The sequence below is a fragment of the Oratosquilla oratoria genome, chromosome 34 (genome assembly GCF_046742065.1).
Source record: "Oratosquilla oratoria isolate Oo_2021 chromosome 34, ASM4674206v1, whole genome shotgun sequence".
Lineage (NCBI taxonomy): Eukaryota > Metazoa > Arthropoda > Malacostraca > Stomatopoda > Squillidae > Oratosquilla > Oratosquilla oratoria.
The window spans coordinates 27,551,460-27,572,962 of NC_134810.1; the positions used below are offsets into that span (position 1 = coordinate 27,551,460).

Genomic DNA, 21,503 nt, shown 5'->3' on the forward strand with positions numbered 1-21,503 from the left:
AGTGACGAGGTAGTACCACATCGTTGATACCGAAGGATGAAATTTGCTGCTGCGGTTGGCACTGATGTAGTAATTCCTTTCTTACTTAGTTATTGCATATATTTATTGTATACGTATCTCCTTTATTGTATATGTAATACTTCTTTATCATACATGTAGTACTTAATATCAACATATATTTATTGTGAATATTTTATATAAGCCTATGTAGTCATTATAATGTAATGACTACATAGGCTTATATAAAATATTTACAATAAATATTTTGATATTAAGTACTACATGTATAATAAAGAAGTATTACATATACAATAAAGGAGATATGTATACAATAAATATATGCAATAACTAGGAAAGGAATTACTACACTGGCCATTAATCTGGTGACGCCCTTGATCTGTGTAATCGTAGGTGCCAGGGGCAGTGTGATTTTGCTGAACCTTGTGGCTCCCTCGGCATCATCATTCACAATAGTGTTCCCTTGAATTCCAATATGACTGGGGATCTAGTGAAAACTTGCAAACCTCTTATGCTATTTCCAAATGTGCAGCGAGTGATGGCTCGGTTGTTAGAACGTGTATTTGGTAATTGCACAGTGAATTTAATGTCTGTTCGAATTCTGGCCGGGCGCAGAGGTTAGGAAGGGCATTTACTCTGGATAATGGCCCCGAACGCTGTTCACCTTTGAGGTGACTTGGAGATCACTATGAGATATATTAGCTTTCGGTTATTTTTAGTGCAGTGTCATATCGTAGACACCGTCTCCTGCGTTCATGAATAAACAGTTTCCGACCACCGGCAAGGTACTGGGCTCGCAAAGCACGGTAAAAGATTATATGCCCACATGTTACTAGTTATACGCAACGTAGAAGACATAAGAAATAATTGGGTAAGTATAGTAATTGGTACCTGCAGCTGCATTTATAAGAGATGTCTATATCAATAGGAAATTTATGTTATTGTATACAATCAATAAACACATTCCATCGTTATTCTAGTTCACTTAGCAGACGAAAAAGTAGAACAACAATAACGGTGGTCATTACACTGCGTTCAAAATAACTGAAAGTAATATAGCAAGTGTGTACCGGGTCAGGCGGTGCGGTACAGTATTTCCTAGGGAGAGTCGATGAACTACCCTGGGAACCACATAAATGGATGTTTAGCGATTTTGTTCAGTGTTGAATTGATCTCTCGGGGGCAAGGGAACAGCAATCCATAAACATGGGTATTCATTACAAAGAAGCCTAACTCCTCATTTGTAAATTTTGCGTTAGGATACCCATAGCACTTACACGAGTTAAATCTTAGTTATTATAAAATGTATATATCTGGGAACATATTGTATTCACATTTTTTTTTTAATAAATCTGAAAAATTATTGGGTCGAAGCCCATCTTTACGTAGGTGATGTTGCTAGCCTAATTTCATTTACCATCACATAGAATATAAAGTGCTCCAAGATATGGCATGCACTTGCGGAAACTAACAAAAAAATAAAAAAAGGAGTGTAGATGGATGTGAAAAGAAACATACTATTCCAATTTCTTCAAGAACACAAATGTAGAACTCCACATTCTCTGTTATGCGCTGTTCGACCTTCTGGCTGTCGGTAGTTACGTAGATGGAATCATGTGTCTGAAATCAGAATAAATGAAATAATATAAGGTAAAATAAAACAATAAAATGAAATAGAACATCAACCAAATAATATTCCGTCAAAGGAACCCATACATTTAATGTAGGTATTCTTGCCCCTGTATCTATTTACCTCATTGTGCATACACAAATTCAAACCTTTTTCTTCCCAACTCAACCTTCTGAAAGTCTCTTCCAAGCAAGCTGTAAATAGTTTGGGTGAAATTGTATCGCCTTGCCGTACTCCTTTCTCGATTTTGATCTTTTCTGTATCTTTATGTAGTCGAACTATAGCGGTACCTTTCGCATAAACCTTTTCTAATACTCTTACGATCTGTTCGTTTGTACCCTGATTACGTAGCGAGTTTAGTATTGCTATTTGTTCTACTGACTCGAGGGCCTTTTCGTAATCTACAAAAGCTAAACAGAGGTATATTGTATTCTGTCTTTTTCTCGATTAGTTGGTTCATCGCCTGCAAATGGTCTAGAATCGAGTATCCGGTTGCTTGTTCTCTTGGTTGGTTTCCAACCAAAACTTGACTTGGTCTATTTGTAAGGATCTTGGAGAATACTTTATATACATTTGATAGTAAGCTAATCGGTCGATAGTTACTCAGGTCCTTCTGGTCACCTTTTTTTATAAATCAAATCCACTATAGCATTGCACCACGATTCAGGCACTTTCCTGACGTAAGCACTGGGTGTACAACTGAGCTAATTTAATATGAACTTTTTTCCCTGCGTCTTTTAACAGATCTATCCATATACCATCTTCCCCAGGTGCTCTTCCTCGTTTCATATTTTTTAGAGCAAATTCTACTTCTTCCTTTGTAATCTTCGGTACACTACTAACATCTACACATGAATTTACTGACTCAACTACAGTCTTCGACGAGTAAAGCTCTTGGTAAAATTCTTCTACTATTTTTACCATTCTGTCTCTGCAGTCATTGATTTCTACATTTTTAACTTTAAAACATATCATTTGCTGTCTTCCTAAAGATGTCTGCGCTCCGTCCCTTTAATACTTTTACTTTTCCGAATAGTTTCCTCTATTTCATCCATTTTTCTCTTTCTTTTCTCTGATCTCTGCCTTTTGTTGATAAGGTTGTTTAGTTCTACTTTTTCTATTTCGTCTCTCCTGCTTTTGGTCTGCATGGTCCTCCTTCTTTTAATTAGATAATTTGTTGCTTTGGAGTATTTGTTTCCTATAATACTTTTTGTACTTCCTACTTTCTCTGCCGATTCTCTAATAATATTCTCTAAATTCAAATTCATATCTTCGACGGTGTCCTCGTTAGTTCTTAGAGCTTCGAATCTATTCTTAATTGCTAATTGAAATTCCTTCTCATTATCCTTAACCTTTGCAAGGCTTATTTTTTTTTTCTAGTTTTGTTTATTTCTCTTGGCTCTGAAAGTGAATTTAGCTGTGCAACCTACCATTCTATGGTCACTACCTATGTTGACTTTATCTATCACCGTAACATTGCTAACACTCTTACTCTCATCTAATATGAAGTCTACTTCGTTCCTTGTTGTTCCATTTGGACTTCTCCAGGACCATTTCCGACCTACGCGCTTTTGGAAGAAAGTATTCATTATCCTCATGTTGTAGTTCTCTGCAAAATTGACTAACATCTCACCTCTGTCATTTCTTTCACCTATTCCAAAATTCCCTACTTTAGCATTAAAGTCGCCTATTACCAACGTGTGCTTACTTTTTTCTTGACCTATTACCTGACTTAAATCATCATAGAACGACTCAATTTCATCGTCTGAACTCTGTGAAGTTGTTGCATAAATTTGAACTATTTTTAGAGTGTACCTTTTACACAGCCTAATCACAATCCAAGCTACCCTGTCTGATAAACTACTGAACTTGACTACATTATCAGCAATCTCTTAGTTAATCAAGAATCCTACTCCACTAGATCTTTCTTCGTCCTTACCTCTATAGTAGAACAGGTGGTGACCATCTTGTAATTGTATCAGCTTTTCTTCCGTTCTTCGGACTTCGCTTAGTCCTACGATGTCACACTTGATGTTGTCTAGTTCTTCCATTAAACTTTCCAGCCTGTGGTCTTCTGAGAGACTTCTTACGTTGTAAGTATAGATCTTCATTTTCTTCATACTGTTTAATGCCCAAGGCTTGAATCTGCTTGGACAGTGCTTACTCACATTCGGTGGCACACTGCCCATAAGCACATGAGGCAATGCGGTTGAACCTTTAGGAGACGATAATCCAACAGGAACACCCGGTTTTGTTTAGTTTGTTCTGTTCATGTTTGCTATGAAAGGCTTTTGGCAATAATCTCACCTTATTATATTCGGTGAAGCCCCATATATCTATAGGGTGCCAAATGGTTCACGCCGTCATTATGACGGTACCCCATATATCTATGGGGAATTTCCCCATTACAATTGGTTGGAAAGTGTTTTGTAAGTATTTTAAAATCCTGAGAGTCTCTCTACCTTTATGTTTGAAACGTAAAGTTTACAATCAATGCATTCTACCAGCAATAATCTACGGGTGTGAAACTTGGAAACTGACGATGGCGTTGGAAACAAAGCTAAGGACGGCACAGAGGAGAATGGAGAGATCAATGATGGGAATAACGCTGAGAGACCGAAAGAGAGCAAGTTGGGTGAGAGAGCAGACTAGAGTGAAAGATATTGTGGAGGCGGTGAAAGAGAGGAAGTGGAATTGGGCAGGTAAGTTAACGCGAACGACTGATGAGCGATGGAGCAAGTGTGTTACTGAGTGGACGCCGCGAGATAGGAATCGTAGAGGGGAGACCAGACAGAAGGTGGAGAGAAGATATAGAGAGGTTTGCAGGAGTGACGTGGTAGAGGTTGGTACGGTCGTGTGAATCATGGAATGCTATGAAGGAGGCCTTTGTTCAGCAGTGGACTCAGGAATGCTGATTTGATTGATTGATTGATTGGTTGATTGCATACCCAACTATAATGAGCGTAAAAGAGCTACGTTCGTGACGAAATATTATATATAAAGAAGACAGAAACAGAAAACAAGAAAGGAGAGAAAGATAACGGAGTATGGGAAGTAGTTAAAAAAAAAAAAAAAAAAAAATAAAAAAAAAAAAAAAAAAAAGGATGGTCAGTGGATGCTATTCTCACGTTTTTCTGTCTATATAATATTTTCATATCTATTTTACTACCAGGTCAGAAAGTTCAGCGTCATGAGGAACACTGGTGGAAAGTAATAGAATAAAAATTTAATGATGAATAATCGCTCTTTCCATTGATGTACCGTAATACACATAACTGATAATTGCTTCATAATTGTGACTACTCTGACATTATGAAAAACAGACTAATAAACGTACCCTTCTCTGCTCTGGTATATATAACAAAATGTAAAAAGGACAAGTTGCAAGGAATGAAAGAGAGTGGATTTTTTTACGGATCAATAATGGGACTAATGTTCATAGTTCTTAAAAGTGATTCTTGTGAAGAGACAGAAAGTAAAATCGTCAAATTTACTGTAATAAAAATGGTGTCGTCTGTACCATGTAATGTTTGGTTTACAAAGGTATAGACACATAAATCAGAATGTTAAGAAATGTACATTTGTTTACATTAGGGACGTGAGCTAAGACATAGATGTTATCTGGCAAATACCACTGGAAAAAGGTTCTAGGTGTGATTGTAGAGAACATCCTCAGGTTTTCTAGTGCCTTGAAGCTAGAAGAAATGCTGACAGAATATTAAGAGTAACATAGGCATAAATGTAGTTATTCTGAGGATGTGATATACGAAAGTATCTAATGTCTTCATTTTTATGTTCTCCTTTGGTAATTTTGCATACATTTTGTCACGGTGAAAAAGAAGAGAGAGAGAGAGAGAGATTAGATAGAAAAGAAAGATTGATTACACTGAGAATAGGGAAGACTTTGGAATGTAGCTATTTGAAAGGAAGACCGTTGAGGAAATGTAATAAAGTATAGATAAGGCACCTGGGTTAGATGGGTGTCATGCGGAATGTCTGAAGAAGGGAGGCACAGTAATAATGGACTTATTAGTGAGGTTGTTTAACGTGTGTGTAAGAAAGGGTAGAGTGCCGAAGCACTGGAGGAGTGCCTTTGCAAAGGGAAAAAAAAAAAAGACAAATGTGAGTGTAGTAGTTTCAGGAGAATCATTTTGTTGAGTGTAGTTGGGAAGGCACATTACAAAGGATTACAAAGGATTACAAAGGCGGAGCATGCCGACAGGAGACCTTTTGATCCATATCTAGGTCGGATGCGAAAAAAAATCATATTAATAATAAAATAATAAATAAAAACTATGATAATGTAAATAACAAATAAAATACATAAATAAATGCATAGGTATAGTTAAATAATAAACAAACAGGTAAATAGTAAATAATAATAAATTGACATAACTAATAATAAATGTAAATCAGACAGACAAATGATAACAAAACAAAAACAAATAATATAAGATAAATTATAATCATTACAACATCTTACTTAGGTATTTATCTAAATGATTCTTAAAGCTTCGAACTGAACTACATTGCACTACCTGTGCAGGAAGTTTATTCCATTCATTAACTACACGGTTGGCAAAGTTGTTTCTACCTACTTCCAAATTGAATCTATTTCCGGACAGTTTGAGACCATTGTTTCTTGTCTGATTCTCATTCAATGTGAAAATTTGGTCACTTTTGATGTTGTCAATTTCCTTTAGAATTTTAAAGATCTGTATCAAGTCACCTCTGAGTCTACGCTTTTTTAGGGAAAACAGATTTATATGTTTTAGTCGATTTTCGTATGATTTATTTTTGATATTTGGAATCAGTTTTGTGGCTCGCCGTTGTACTTTTTCCAGTCTGTCAATGTCTTTAATGAGATTCGGTGACCATACGGAAACAGCATATTCCAAATGTGGACGAACTAACGATTTATATAGCTTGTTAATGAGTGATGGACTTTTGAAATCAAAAGATCGCGCAATCAGTCCTAGAATCTTATTTGCTTTCTCAGAGGCTGAAATACAGTACACTGCTTGGATGATTTGAGGTCGTTACTGATAATTACGCCGAGATATTTTTCACTATCCACTTTTGTTAACGAATTTCCAAATAACTTGTAATCGTACTTCCTGTTATTTTTACCTATGTGAATTACCTTGCATTTACTTGTGTTAAATTTCATTAGCCACTTTTCAGACCATTGCTGTAATTTATCTAAATCTTCTTGAATATCTAATTGGTTTGAGTGATCATTTGCCACTCCGCACAGTTTTGTATCATCAGCAAATTTGGAAACAGTAGATTTTAGTCCATGGTCTATATCATTTATATATACTATGAATAGAAGTGGCCCAAGAACGGAACCCTGAGGAACTCCACTTGCAACACTTTTCCATCCAGAAGTTTTTCCATTTAAAACAACTCTCTGTTTTCGACCATTCAACCAATTACTAGTCCAACCTAATAGGCTACCACTTATTCCATGCAAAGCTAATTTAGTAAGTAGTCTTTCGTGTGGGACGGTATCAAAAGCTTTTGCAAAGTCCAGATATACCAAATCTACATTGTTTCTTTTGTCATAATTCGAGATAACTGTGTTGTAGAATTCGAGTAAGTCACGCAAGAACGTTTCCGTCTGAAACCATGCTGGCTATCATTTATCAAACGGTTACTTTCTAAATGATGTTCGATAGCATCTCTGATGATAGTTTCCATTATTTTTCCTACGATTGAAGTCAAACTTATAGGCCTATAGTTATTTGGTTTCCTTTTGTCACCTTTTTTGAATATGGGAGTAACGTTAGCTAGCTTCCATTCTCTTGAGACATCTCCGGATATGATGGATTTCTTGAAAATAATTTCTAATGGAACAACAATCTCATTTTTCATTTCCTTTAAGATTCTTGGATGCCAACCGTCAGGCCCTGGTGTTTTATTAACTTTGAGTTTATCTATACACCTTTTAATTTTTTCTTTTGTTATATTTACCGTAGTGAGTAAGTTTACCCTAGACTTTTCACAGGTTTCAGTTTGGAATTCACTTTGAGGTGTTTCGTTTACGAATACCGAGCTAAAATAATTATTGAAGATATTACACATTCCTTCATTTGAATATTCAAGTTGACCGTCAGCAGATAATAGTGGACCAATGTGATTCCTAACAACCTTTTTATCTCTAATGTAACTATAGAATTCTTTGGGATTCTCTTTGGATTTCTCAGCGATGTTCATTTCGTATTGTTTCTCAGCGATGTTCATTTCGTATTGTCGTTTTCTTTTTCTTATTGTCTTTTTTAAATCAGAGGGAGTAATTGGTGAGTAATAATGTGGGTTTAGGAAAGGTAGAGGTTGCGTGGATCAGATTTTTGTGGTTAGGCAGACATGTGAGAAAGCTTTAGGATTTTTTTTTTTTTTTTTTTGGGGGGGGAGAGACCTTTATGTATTCTGAAGAAGATTATGACAGGGTAGACAGAAAAACACTGTCGGATTTTTTGCAGGTCTATGGGATTGGGAGAAAGCTGTTAAGGACAGTCAAATTTTTTCATAAGAGTAGTATACCATGTGTTAGAAATGGAGAGAGTGAGTGGTATGGGGTAAAGGTGGGACTGCGATAGGGATGCGTCATGTCACCATTCGTTAAATGTGTACATGAATGGGGTGGTGCGGGAACTAAAGGCAAGGATAATGGGCAGGTGACTGGATATGGTTAAAGAAAACAAAGAAGAGCAAGAGATGAGCCAGTTATTGTTTGTTGAAGACTCTGTGCTTGTGGTGGGGTCAGAGGGGGGATTAAGGGAGTTAGCGGCGGAGTTTGGGAGGGTATGCGATGGGAAAAATGTTGAAGGTAACTGTAGGTCAAAGGTGATGAGATGTACAAGGGGAGAGGATGGCAGCGAGTTGGAAGTCTTAATGGGAAGAGGCTGGGGAAAGTGGATAGCTTTAGGTACTTGAGGTCGTATGTGGCAAGAAAAGGGGGACTGGCGGTGGAGGTAAATTGTAGACTGAGAGAAGCAAGTAAATGCTCTGGGGGATTATAATATAACGAGAAATAAGCATTTTGGGAACGGGTGCAATAAGGAGATTATATGAAGGAGTGGTTGTACCGAAGACACAGTATGGGACCTGGAATTTAATAGAGGCAGAGAGGAAAAGTTTAAATGTGTTTGAGATGGAATGTCTGAGAAGTATGGTATGAGATACAAGGTTGGATAGAGTGAGAAACAAGGAGGTGAGGAGGAGAGCAGGAGTGGTAAAGGAGAGGGCAGATCGGACTGATGAAAGAGTATTGGGATGGCTTGGACACATGGAAATAATTACTGAAGAAAAATTAGCGAAAGAGGTGTGGAAGACAGAGATGTGTAAGCCTAGGGATTTATTTTAATTATTTTTTATTATTATTATTATTATTTTTTAATGTGTACGTGACTAATCACAGGTAGGAATCGGGGAAACTGCATCTCTCACTCCACCCCTCCATTACGTCATGAGGACATATTCGTATGTATGAACCGATTAGGAACCTTAAATTTAGGTGAAGGAGAAAAATTCCCACCCTCCAGTTCAGGATTCCAGTAGAGGAACATTTTTAGGATTTTGAACACATGAGTGTTCCACCACAAAACGAGGTAGCGAAACCTTAACTTAAATTACGAAGTGGTAGACGGGACCTTCGTCAAGGGATGCAAACAATCACAGGCACCCGGTATGGGGTAGGCATTCTAATACGAGGCCGCCCATTGGCAGTTAGGTTCAAGTGTCTTGGTGAAATATCATTGGAAATTATGAAAAAAATAGTGAGATAGTAGTTACATAATTTGGATAAGATTCCAATACGAGACCGCCCATTGGCAGGGTAAAAAATGGGATAGGGAATTTCTAACACTTACACAATACATTAGAATCGAGGTACATATTGATCGCAAGAGTATTCCGGCAGTAGAAACCAATAAAAATTGTTTTGAAGGAAGGGATTGTGGCTGAGAGTTGCCTTCTCCCAACGATAAAATTGTGTGCTTATTAGGTTAGATTATTATGTAGATATTAAGATTAGAATTTAGATTATTGTGTGCAGTGATACTTAAGAGGTAGCCGTAGGGTTATAGACGTAAATCTCACATGTTTCACTCGCTATCTCTGTATTTCGTAAATTATTCATGTCTGGTAATCCAAGGTAAAGATTATGATTAACTTTGAGCAGTGTAAATCATTATGTAACTGGATAAAAGTCAAGGGAAAAGGGACGAACATACTTGTACTATGGGGAGGCGTTATATACCTACCCCTACGCCAATGGTTTCTATGGATGTAAATTTACGCACTTATTTTGAATTGAGTATATATTAAGGAGGAATTATATGTTATAAGTGTGCATAAAAATCAAAATATTATCACCTCATAGATCAATAAAAATTGATGTAGACTTGAATTTTTCTTTAATTCCCTTTGGTCTTGATCTCGCATATGTAACGTAACACTTAAATGGCCTGAAAAGAGGGAATGGAATAAAACTGTGTGATGGTCACGAACTACAACGTATTTCAATATATATTTAGCCTTGTGATTGGGATGGTGCTAGCGAAACACGACAAATATCTTGTGATTGCTAATCCAAACAATTCTAATTAACGTAGTTTCCCAATCAGTATTGTAGATATTTGAATAACTGTCATCTTATCGGTGGTATTCGGGATTAGACATGGTTTTGTTCCAATGAAGGCGTAATCTACATCTCGCTCAAAGGAGGCATGAATATCTTACCGTAATATACGAATTTTGTTTTAGAATCAACAGAATATGAATTTTTTTTCCATATCCTTTCTGCCATAGGGACATTAATTAACATTTAACCTGTTTACCTATTTCGCAAACCAATTGCTATAGTAGGCAGTAAGGGATGGTGAAGATGGGAAGTGGTGATGGGGGAAGGTGGGGGGGCACTTAGGCATGTAAGGGCTCTGGTAGGGTGTGGTTATATATGAACGATATTTTGACGCACCCCAGAGATTTCTCCCCGTCTTCTCTTTTTCTGCATGAGGGGATGGAGAGGGAGGGGGGTGGGAATCACCGGATAAGTGAAGTGGCCTTGCTGTGGATGTATCGTGTCTTGCTGCATTGCTTTTGACCCAAGACAGGTGGCGGGATACAGTGATGACCCGTCATCCATAAGGAGCTAAGATGAGAGGGGGGGAAGGGGGGTGGGTAGGAGTGGTTTGTTTGTGAAATTTGGGAGTGAAGCTCCCACGGGCTTTGATTTTGAGCCCGTTTGGTAGGTGATTGACTTATGAGTGTGTGTGGGCCCAACCACACACACTCATACATTCACAAGATGTGCATACGTATATGAAATACGTATGCAAATTTCGTGGTTTAGAAAACCTAGAACTAAAATTTTTCACACTACTCATCCATAGAGTAATTAATTTTAGAACAGCACATCTTCAGAGTTTATAAAACAAGTATGGGTGAGATCACAGATGTAAAGGAGTTTATAAAAGAAAACATAACATTTAGGGGTTAACTACATACTTTTGTGGATGCTGTTATTTTCTCACTGCATGCCTTGCCTGCCTCGCGATTGGTATCGACCCAATATTTCAGTGTGTCTTCACCATAACAGCCTGAGTACCACTGAAAAATAGGAAATTTGTATCATAAGCAAACAACAATGATTATAAAATCTTAGGGGGAAAAATCGCATGCAAACATATTATGTCATAGTCATTATTTCCTGTCTTCTTTTTCTTGTAAGTAGAATTTAGTTTGTGAGCAAAATGTTGTATTTTTTGCAATGTATGTGCGGATTCGTGCGATTCACCATCACTAAACGGAATATTTACCAATTGAAGCAATTGCAGACAATACACGTGTGTAATGTTTAAATTTCTGTCATATATCTGAAATGTCTTTCTTTTGTTTTGAATTTGCAAATATGAAATCATGCCATTAATTTCTTTAACTGAAAATATAAATTCCGTTTTGGAGACCTTGTAAGAACACATATTTTTCATTTGTGCTAGTTATAAAACATGTGCACGAGCACATGCGCTGAGCTCAGAGAGAATAACGATCATAATGCGATTTGAGACTCCGACATTACATACATATGACATGTTTACAGTACATATGAAAAAAGACCTTTGTTGGTTCATTACGAACGATGAAGAGAATTTTCGTCACATTTCTGAGCAGATTATATTCACTTGGGTATTATAAAAAAAAAAAAAAAAAAAAAAATATACTGGTGGGGGCAGGACTGCTTCAACCATTTATAAAATATGGACGTGTTTAGGGTTTTGCAGAATTTTCCCAGAGCTAGATTCATAATTAACAGAGTGATCAAAATGTACCTATAGACCAGGGCTCAGAAAAAGAAGACCCCACAATAAATTGAATATACACACATATAAGAATATTAACTAGAGAAGAATATTACTATTAATGTTATTATGATACTAAAGAGGGCATTGTTACTGTATTGATTTTACTTACATATGTGTCGGAAGTCCATAATCATTTTAGTGCTTAAGGCCCCAAAATATCTTTATCCGGCTCTAAATAGATGTAACATCATTTTAGAAATATAGTTACCTAAGATCGCGCCTAGTAAATAGATAAAAAAAAAAAAAATCCCGGAGGAATACAGAGGGTCAAAATAATTTATCTGTTGATTCGGTTATCTGACAAGATCGTAGGGCTCGTGAAGTCGTCTATTGCTTTTAGTTTTCGAGTTTCCGGCTACAGACATCCTATTCCAAAAGTACTCTACGTTTTAAGATCCTCTCTGCGAATTCGGCTGGAATGCACAACCGCCCAGTTAAAAATAATTCAGTACAACTGGTTTTCACTGAAGTACCAGTACTTGATGCTTATGCATAACCTGAAAACTGTTCGAGATAGTTGTACGCTATCACCAATCTCCCTTTTATTTATTTATTTATTTATTTATCTATTTATTTATCTATTCGTTCAATTATTAATTAATTAATTAATCAATTAATTTATTAATTTATTCATCTATTTATTATTTTTATTTTTAAGCTCAGTCCCACTATCCAGCTAGAGCTCTCCTCTTGGGATGTTTTGTTGTGACTTGTGAGTCTTCGTCTACTGATTATTAAGTATTAAGGACTTTATATTTTTAGGCATTGCTTACATGTACCCATGATGACACAATCCCTCTTCCCCATGACGATTGGTCATTTGTATTCTCCCTAGCTGCCTAGCACATGTGGCACGGGTGACACAAGCTCTATGTTTTATGCAGTCGATATTTTAAGGACTTGGTGGCTTTCCTGCACACCATAGTCGTGGAGCATTCTTTTATAATGGGGCACTTACCCCGATTAAAAAGAAATGGTGATACTTTTCAACTTGTACTATCTATCCTTCCGTTGTGTTACCCTCTTTAAACATCATTCCTGTCCTTATGACTGTACCTCTTCGATGCAATATTGTTCCTAAAGATAGAAGCTCTGGTTATTGCTGGGAAATACCAATTTGTTTATGAATTTCTTACATGTATCTCTGAGAAGTTCCCCTACCTGCCACCAGGGGGATATGCTAGGTAGGTGTGGGATATTATGGTCTCTTGCAGTCTCCTTTATTCTTATGTTATTATAGCTAAAAGCATGAGGCAAACTCTGTCTCTCATATTTCGCACAGTCTTTCCTATGTGAATTGCCCTGAAAGACACGACAATAACTACCTAACCTGTCATCTACCCCCTCAAACAACACCGACCCTGCATCAAATGCAGTGACAAGACACCAATACCCCAATCATTTCTCCACAACTTCCCACAGAAAACTGGACTATTAACCAAACTATAATTACCCTTAACAACTTAAACCAACATACGTAATATAAAGTAATGCATGATAGCGGCGTGAGATTATCCATGCGGATAGAAATGCTGGTAAACGACAGCCCATCAACAACAATAACAACAACGCCATGAAGGAGAGTTTGATCTTTCGTCACTGTAAATACTGAAGTAATGAGGGTGTTCAGTCCTACCCACCAGTATTAATGTATCCGGTGAATGTAAATATTAGTAGATGTGCTTTGAACCATGCTAGTCAAAGCGTTTTGGGTCTATATCGTTAACTTAGATGCTCTTCACAGTCTCAAAAAAAGAAGATTTACATACCATCAAGTCTTTGTACTGGCCGAGGAGGCTGGATGTGGTGAAGCCCCATCCGTAGGCTGCAGTGGCCACGCAGGCCAGCACCAGAAGCGCAAACAGTTTCATGCTGCTCTTCCAGGGGTGACGACACAGTTCCAACGGAGTTTTCTGCAAGAAGCCAAAAACATCTTAATTTTGTTTTCTCTTGAAATACATCAGTATCTACTGTTATAGTTCGATTTTGGGTTACACTTAGCATTTGAGGGCACAATAAAATAAAACTGCATAGGTCAAATGGATAAAGAAGGGGAAATATCCAAAGAGAATCCCAAAGAATTCTAGTTACATTAGAGATAAAAAGGTTGTTAGGGATCACATTGGTCCACTATTATCTGCTGACGGTCAACTTGAATATTCAAATGAAGGAATGTGTAATATCTTAAACAATTATTTTAGCTCGGTATTCGTAAACGAAACACCTCAAAGTGAATTCCAAACTGAAACCTGTGAAAAGTCTGGGGGTAAACTTACTCACTACGGTAAATATAACAAAAGAAAAAATTAAAAGGTGTATAGACAAACTCAAAGTTAATAAAACACCAGGGCCTGACGGTTGGCATCCAACAATCTTAAAGGAAATGAAAAATGAGATTGTTGTTCCATTAGAAATTATTTTCAAGAAATCCATCATATCCGGAGATGTCCCAAGAGAATGGAAGCTAGCTAACGTTACTCCCATATTCAAAAAAGGTGACAAAAAGAAACCAAATAACTATAGGCCTATAAGTTTGACTTCGATCGTAGGAAAAATAATGGAAACTATCATCAGAGATGATATCGAATATCATTTAGAAAGTAACCGTTTGATAAATGATAGCCAGCATGGTTTCAGACGGAAACGTTCTTGCGTGACTAACTTACTCGAATTCTACAACACAGTTATCTCGAATTATGACAAAAGAAACAATATAGATTTGATATATCTAGACTTTGCAAAAGCTTTTGATACCGTCCCACACGAAAGACTACTTACTAAATTAGCTTTGCATGGAATAAGTGGTAGCCTATTAGGTTGGACTAGTAATTGGTTGAAAGGTCGAAAACAGAGAGTTGTTTTAAATGGAAAAACTTCTAGATGGAAAAGTGTTGCAAGTGGAGTTCCTCAGGGTTCCGTTCTTGGGCCACTTCTATTCATAGTATATATAAATGATATAGACCATGGACTAAAATCTACCGTTTCCAAATTTGCTGATGATACAAAACTGTGCGGAGTGGCAAATGATCACTCAAACCAATTAGATATTCAAAAAGATTTAGATAAATTACAGCAATGGTCTGAAAAGTGGCTAATGAAATTTAACACAAGTAAATGCAAGGTAATGCACATAGGTAAAAATAACAGGAAGTACGATTACAAGTTATTTGGAAATTCGTTAACAAAAGTGGATAGTGAAAAAGATCTCGGCGTAATTATCAGTAACGACCTCAAATCATCCAAGCAGTGTATTTCAGCCTCTGAGAAAGCAAATAAGATTCTGGGATTGATTGCGCGATCTTTTGATTTCAAAAGTCCATCACTCATTAACAAGCTATATAAATCGTTAGTTCGTCCACATTTGGAATATGCTGTTTCCGTATGGTCACCGAATCTCATTAAAGACATTGACAGACTGGAAAAAGTACAACGGCGAGCCACAAAACTGATTCCATATATCAAAAATAAATCATACGAAAATCGACTTAAGCACATGAATCTGTTTTCCCTAAAAAAGCGTAGACTCAGAGGTGACTTGATACAGGTCTTTAAGATTTTAAAGGGAATTGACAACATCAAAAGTGACAAAATTTTCACATTGAATGAGAATCAGACAAGAAACAATGGTCTCAAACTGTTCGGAAATAGATTCAATTTGGAAGTAGGTAGAAACAACTTTGCCAACCGTGTAGTTAATGAATGGAATAAACTTCCTGCACAGGTAGTGCAACGTAGTTCAGTTCGAAGCTTTAAGAATCATTTAGATAAATACCTAAGTAAGATGCTGTAATGATTATAATTTATGTTATATTATTTGTTTTTGTTTTGTTATAATTTGTCTGTCTGATTTTCATTTATTATTAGTTATATGTCAATTTATAATCATTTACTATTTACCTGTTTGTTTGTTATTCAACTATACCTATGCATTTATTTATGTATTTTATTTGTTATTTTTACATCATTATAGTTTTAATTTATTATTAATATGATTTTTTTTTGTTTTTTTTTTTGCATCCGACCTAGATATGGATCAAAAGGTCTCCTGTCGGCATGCTCCGCCTTTGTAATCCTTTGTAATCCTTATATTGAATTTATGTAACGAAGATAAATTTGGATTTATTACTTGGAACACGAGTTATGAAGGTCATCAGTGGAAATGAGATATCATGTTAAGATTCAAAATTGATTCATGTTTTTCTACTCAAAAGTTTACCAGTCCAGTTTTTTTTTTTTTTTTTTACAAGCATACTTCCTGTCAATAGAGTGACATTGTTCGTTTGGTGATATAATTAATGTGATGTCTAAACAAAGGTATGAGTGTTGAATAATTATTTTGATAAACACATTGTTGGAAAATGTAGTTTAGTATTACATCTCTTACTAGATTTTTAAACATAAAACACTAAGGCAATATGTACTCCATGTTGATAGCATTCATATGAGGATAAATCATGATATTTGAATCAGTTGAGTTTGTCGGTCAAAATAGGATGTCATCAAGAAATTCACGACGATCAATAGATTTGTTCAAACTTCGTTTTATATATATCTATTTATATATATATATATATATATATATATATATATATATATATATATATATATATATATATATATATAATGTGTGTGTGTGTGTGTTATGTTTGTTGGGAGAAAAGCATTTCCTAGAAGAGCAAACGTGTACTATGGATATCTAGGGTCTGCCAGTGTTGTAATCGTGTCAATTGTAAAGGATAAGCCTGGGCCTAGACTATCAGAATCTGCAGACTCCAGTCTAATATCTAATGTCTGTATAAGTATATGAGTGGACACCTTACGTTCAAATTCCAGGTTTTAGCTTTCTACTACAATTAATCAAACATTCAAAAGGTCAACAATGTGATGAAATACGAGTATAACCTAAACCTAACGTGATTTTCTTTAGTATGTTCCGTAATTCTAGGTACTACTAAAATATTCAGCTTCATTTAGTTGACTATTAATAACTCATTCAACTTCACTATTTCAGTGGCTGGTAACTTCACGTTGAGCTCGTAAAGTACGTTCTTGGTGTTAAGAAGATATCGGGAAGAGTGATATAGCACCAAAGATGCTTTCGCACTGAGAAAAACAACTGAACATCAAGGTGGCAACAGTGTGAGGCCACTCATATTTATGAAAAATAACGGTAAGTAGAATTTTTTTCCTATTGATGAAGAATAAAGTCGAGGTTTGCATGGACTTTATATATATATATATATATATATATATATATATATATATATATATATATATATATATATATATATATATATATATATATAACATAAATTTTACAACCATTGCATTCTGCAAGCAACAATTTACGGGTGTGAGACTCAGAAACTGACGAAGGCAATGGAAACAAAATTAAAGAATGCACAGAGAAGAATGGAGAGATCAGTGATGGGAATAACGCCGAGAGACCGAAAGAGAGCAAGTTCGATGAGAGTGCAGACTAGAATGAAAGATATTGTGGAGGCAGTAAAAGAGAGGAAGCGAGATGGGAAGCGTGGAAGAGGGAGACCAGACAGAAGGTGGAGAGACGAGATAGAGAAATTTGCGGGAGTGACGTGGCAGAGGTTGACGCCGTCATGTGAATCATGGAATGCTATAAAAGACGCCTTTGTTCAGCAGTGGACTCAGGATGGCTGATTTTATATATATATATATATATATACATATATATATATATATATATGTATATATACATATATATATATATATATATATATATGTATGTATATATGTATGTATGTATGTATGTATATGTATATGTATATATGTATATATATATATATATATATATATATATATATATATATATAATATCTTCTATATTTTCTGTCTTATAATCCTCCTGGTGACTTCTGGGAATCCACCATTTATGTCTCCCGAAGGAGATCGGGGTACAAGGTAGTAATTAAATATGTATCAGTTTCTTAATTAAGCCCCACGTTTTTCCCACTTTTTTGTGTATCTCCAGAAACTGAAGAAATGACTATTTACTACGGTAGTTAGCAGGGCTTTATATGTGAGGGGGGCTGACATAGATGTGATACCCTTTGGGATGTGTTGGTGTAATGTAAAGGGGGGTTTACAGTCTAACGGTTTGTCGAGCGCGGTTCGACAGACACGTGTTTAAAGTGATGTGTGAACGTGTGAACGGGGTATTTGGTTGTCGAACACGTTGTTCGACAACCAAATACCCCGTTCACACGTTCACACATCACTTTAAACACGTGTCTGTCGAACTGCGTTCGACGAACCGTTAGTGTAAACCCCCTCTAAGTAGCACTATGAGGTTCGTAGGAATACAAGAACCAAGTAAAAGTTATGGTAGTTTGACTCAAAAGATTGTCAACCTGCTCCCTTATATTACGTGTCGCATACCTATGGGGTGCTGTTATTAAGCCTCCTGCGGACCATATTTCAACACTAGAGTATATCGATAATTATCCACTAATTTCCGCTAAATTTTGGTCGGTGACCAATTTGCGAACCTTTGTGGACCACGAGGGGTCCGTGGACTACAGGATGAGGACCATTGAATTAAGGGAAATGTCTCTAAACCAAAGCCCACGTTTATGTTATGCTGTTCCTTAGACTTCTGGAGATCACTTCAAAACTAAACTGAATCGTTTTGCATCCACACTAACTCCCACTAATTTTTGGGTTATGGCCCCTCTGTGGACCACCACTAGGGGTTCATGGACCACAGGTTGAGAACCATTGGCTTGATCCCCTTTCAAATATGACGCACTTTATTGATTTTGTTGTAACCCCAAACGATGTTGTTTGGCTTAGGTAAGACAATCGTGATGAAGGGGTTAGGATAGTGACCCCTTATGGGAAATCAAAGTCCCCTCCTAGAAATAGTGTCCCTCGAGGGGAGGGTAAAGTTTAGCTAGAAATGAAAATATGTTCCTATCTGTAATGATGGTTTGTCCATTTACGGCTATTATTGTACTCCATACAAGATCAAATGAGTCTCCTACTTAAGATCAAATCTGAGTTGGAGTTAGCAAATTTTGATGGCGGCACAGATACGAGTTTTCCAGTTATATTTACCGGCGATAGACAGAATAAGAATGCTTAGCGTGTCAGAAGGAGAAAAGTGTGTCATTGGAAAAAAAAAAAGTGAGAATTCTATGGAAAACTATATCAGGTGTATAGGTGGTGAGAGCTTGGTGGTACTGAATGGCACCTGGCTTTCTCTACCCGAATTAGACTGTATAATAGAACGATCAGAATTTTTCAACGGTTCCTCTTGCGACACTGCCTCTGACCCAGGGCAGTGGACAAGGTGCAAGGATGACCCGTCATCCAGGAGGTGCTAAGATAAGAGGGAGGGTGGAGGGTGGAGGGGGGTGGAGTGTATTTAGGGATGGAATGGGTGGGAATGGTTTTATGCCTTTTTCTTTTTGGCTACCTCCCTTGTAAGGGGAAAAAAGCCTTGGTATATGTATGTATGTCCTCTTGAATAATGGAGGTCTGTTGGAGAAGGATGTCTGGACAATGACGTTGAACAGGGAACTGTTATAAGCATGGTCGTATATAGGGGGAAATGGGGGATGAAGCAGGTAATTTATGAAAAGGAGTAACAGTCAGAGAGAAAATCAGAGATGAAGGAGCAGAGAGGGGGATAGATACCGTAACTTGGAAACCGAAGATTTGTGCCAAATTCAATAAAATATATTTGACAGGTCTAGTGCAACAGTTAAGGTCTCACAAAAATTTCCCAGAGAAGAGGACCAAGTGTTAGACAGAAACGTTAAATCTCCAATAGAACTTGACACAGGATTTTAATTAAAGTTGCTAAGAGCGGTCATCTTTCATTGGTATAGGTGGAATGTAGTCGTACTTCCAGCACAAAGGGTATGAGCAAGTTGATAAAGAAAGACGGAAAAATTTGTCTTAGTAGGGAGTCAGCACAGTAACATAGATTGCAAGAATGAGAGAGGGCGCTCCATCTGGATCGAAAGCCTTCTTAGTGTCAAAGACAGGTAGGGCGGAAAAGGTATTCTTGGAAGAGATTTGGATTAGAGGAATAAGATAGATCAAGCAGTAGCAGGAGAGATGGTATCGGGATCGTTCAAAATATAGATTTCATTGAAAGTTTCAGCAAATATTTCAAGTTTTTCCAGGGAAGAAAGGGTAACACTCCTTTCGCTGCGAAAGAAAGGAGGCATTGAGGAAAATGTGAAGATTCGGAAAATATAATTGACTAAGAACATAAATAGTTGGAAGAGTCGAGGTTTTGCCGTTTTTTTTTTTTTTTTTTTTTTGTATTTGACTTAGCGGAGGTTTTAATTGGCGTTAGTCTAGACAAAAGTAAATAGTTCATATTTCTCAGGAGATTGAAAGTTACGGTTTGCAAACCTTGTCCCTCTCTTGGATGGCACATGAATAAACGTGGTTAAACGAAAATCTAAGATTTGAAAATGTGTACAGAATGTTTGCATCCATACCCAAAATGATCACCTTTGGTACTATGAAGAAGCTAAGGACAACATGCATACTCTCAATACTGTGTAGTATTGTGTACAAATTGCACAAATAGAAACTTTGAAAAAATGCATAAGAAACAGTAAGTGTCCGATATATCAAGAAGAAATAGGGAATATTAGGAACGGGCCATGACTTTTAGAAAAATAATTATATAGTTTCATTAATATTCAGATAGCTGAAAAGAACACACCCTAGAATTAAAGTAGTTTAAGAAAAACGAAAAAAATCTGCTGGATAAGTATCATTACTAATAAACATTAAATTTGTGAATAACACATAGAAACTGAAACTCGGATAGTGGTCCTCCAGAAAAGGAAACTTACGGTGGTATTCTTAAAAAAAAAAAAAAAAAATCCCTTCCAAGGATTTATATGAGATTTATATAAGGAAGCATCTTTTTAAGAATACAACCGTAAGATTCTTACGGTGGTATTCTAAAAAAAAGCTTTTCATTCCAAGGATTTATATAAGATTTATATAAGGAAAGATTTTTTTTTTTTTTAAGAATACCACCGTTAAGTCCCTGTGGCATGGTGCAAAATAAACGCGAGATTGGAGAATTGTCGTCAAGGGCAAGGAGCTTACCTGTACTGCTCAAGCGCTGCAGTGATGGGAACTGTACGAGGACGACACCGTTCTGTCGTTTTATCCCCTCGGGTGCCCCCCGGATGCTCCCATTGACTCTGGTGACGTCCCAAGGCCAGGATACTCGCCTCCCCTCCCCACTTCTCCCCTCAGCCTCAATCCGCGCCCCCCATCCCACCATCATTCCCCTCTCCGTATGTGGTTATTTAACTGAATCAATCTTATGAGGTCAACACTTTAGGGATTTGAATGGCATCCTTATGGACAAGAGTCATGCAGTTTTGTTTTGTGATGGGAGAGTACTCTCTCAGAAGAAGAATACTGATCACTTATCTTGAACTGTCCCTTTTAGATCTATACTTGACCACATC

At 36.7% G+C, this 21,503-nt stretch overlaps 1 protein-coding gene across 1 annotated transcript in view; it reads right to left on the bottom strand.

Annotated features, from left to right (window-relative positions):
• The window catches only part of LOC143018147 (uncharacterized), a 28,895-nt gene extending 7,620 nt beyond the window's left edge, over positions 1 to 21,275 (bottom strand). The window contains exons 1-4 of the mRNA XM_076173283.1: positions 21,133 to 21,275; positions 13,785 to 13,928; positions 11,162 to 11,263; positions 1,537 to 1,638 (exon numbers count right to left, since the gene is read on the bottom strand). Of these exons, the coding sequence (XP_076029398.1) occupies positions 1,537 to 1,638; positions 11,162 to 11,263; positions 13,785 to 13,886 (306 nt within the window). The 5' untranslated portion in view covers positions 13,887 to 13,928; positions 21,133 to 21,275. The remainder of the gene's footprint in view (positions 1 to 1,536; positions 1,639 to 11,161; positions 11,264 to 13,784; positions 13,929 to 21,132) is intronic.
• Positions 21,276 to 21,503: the final 228 nt, after the last annotated feature.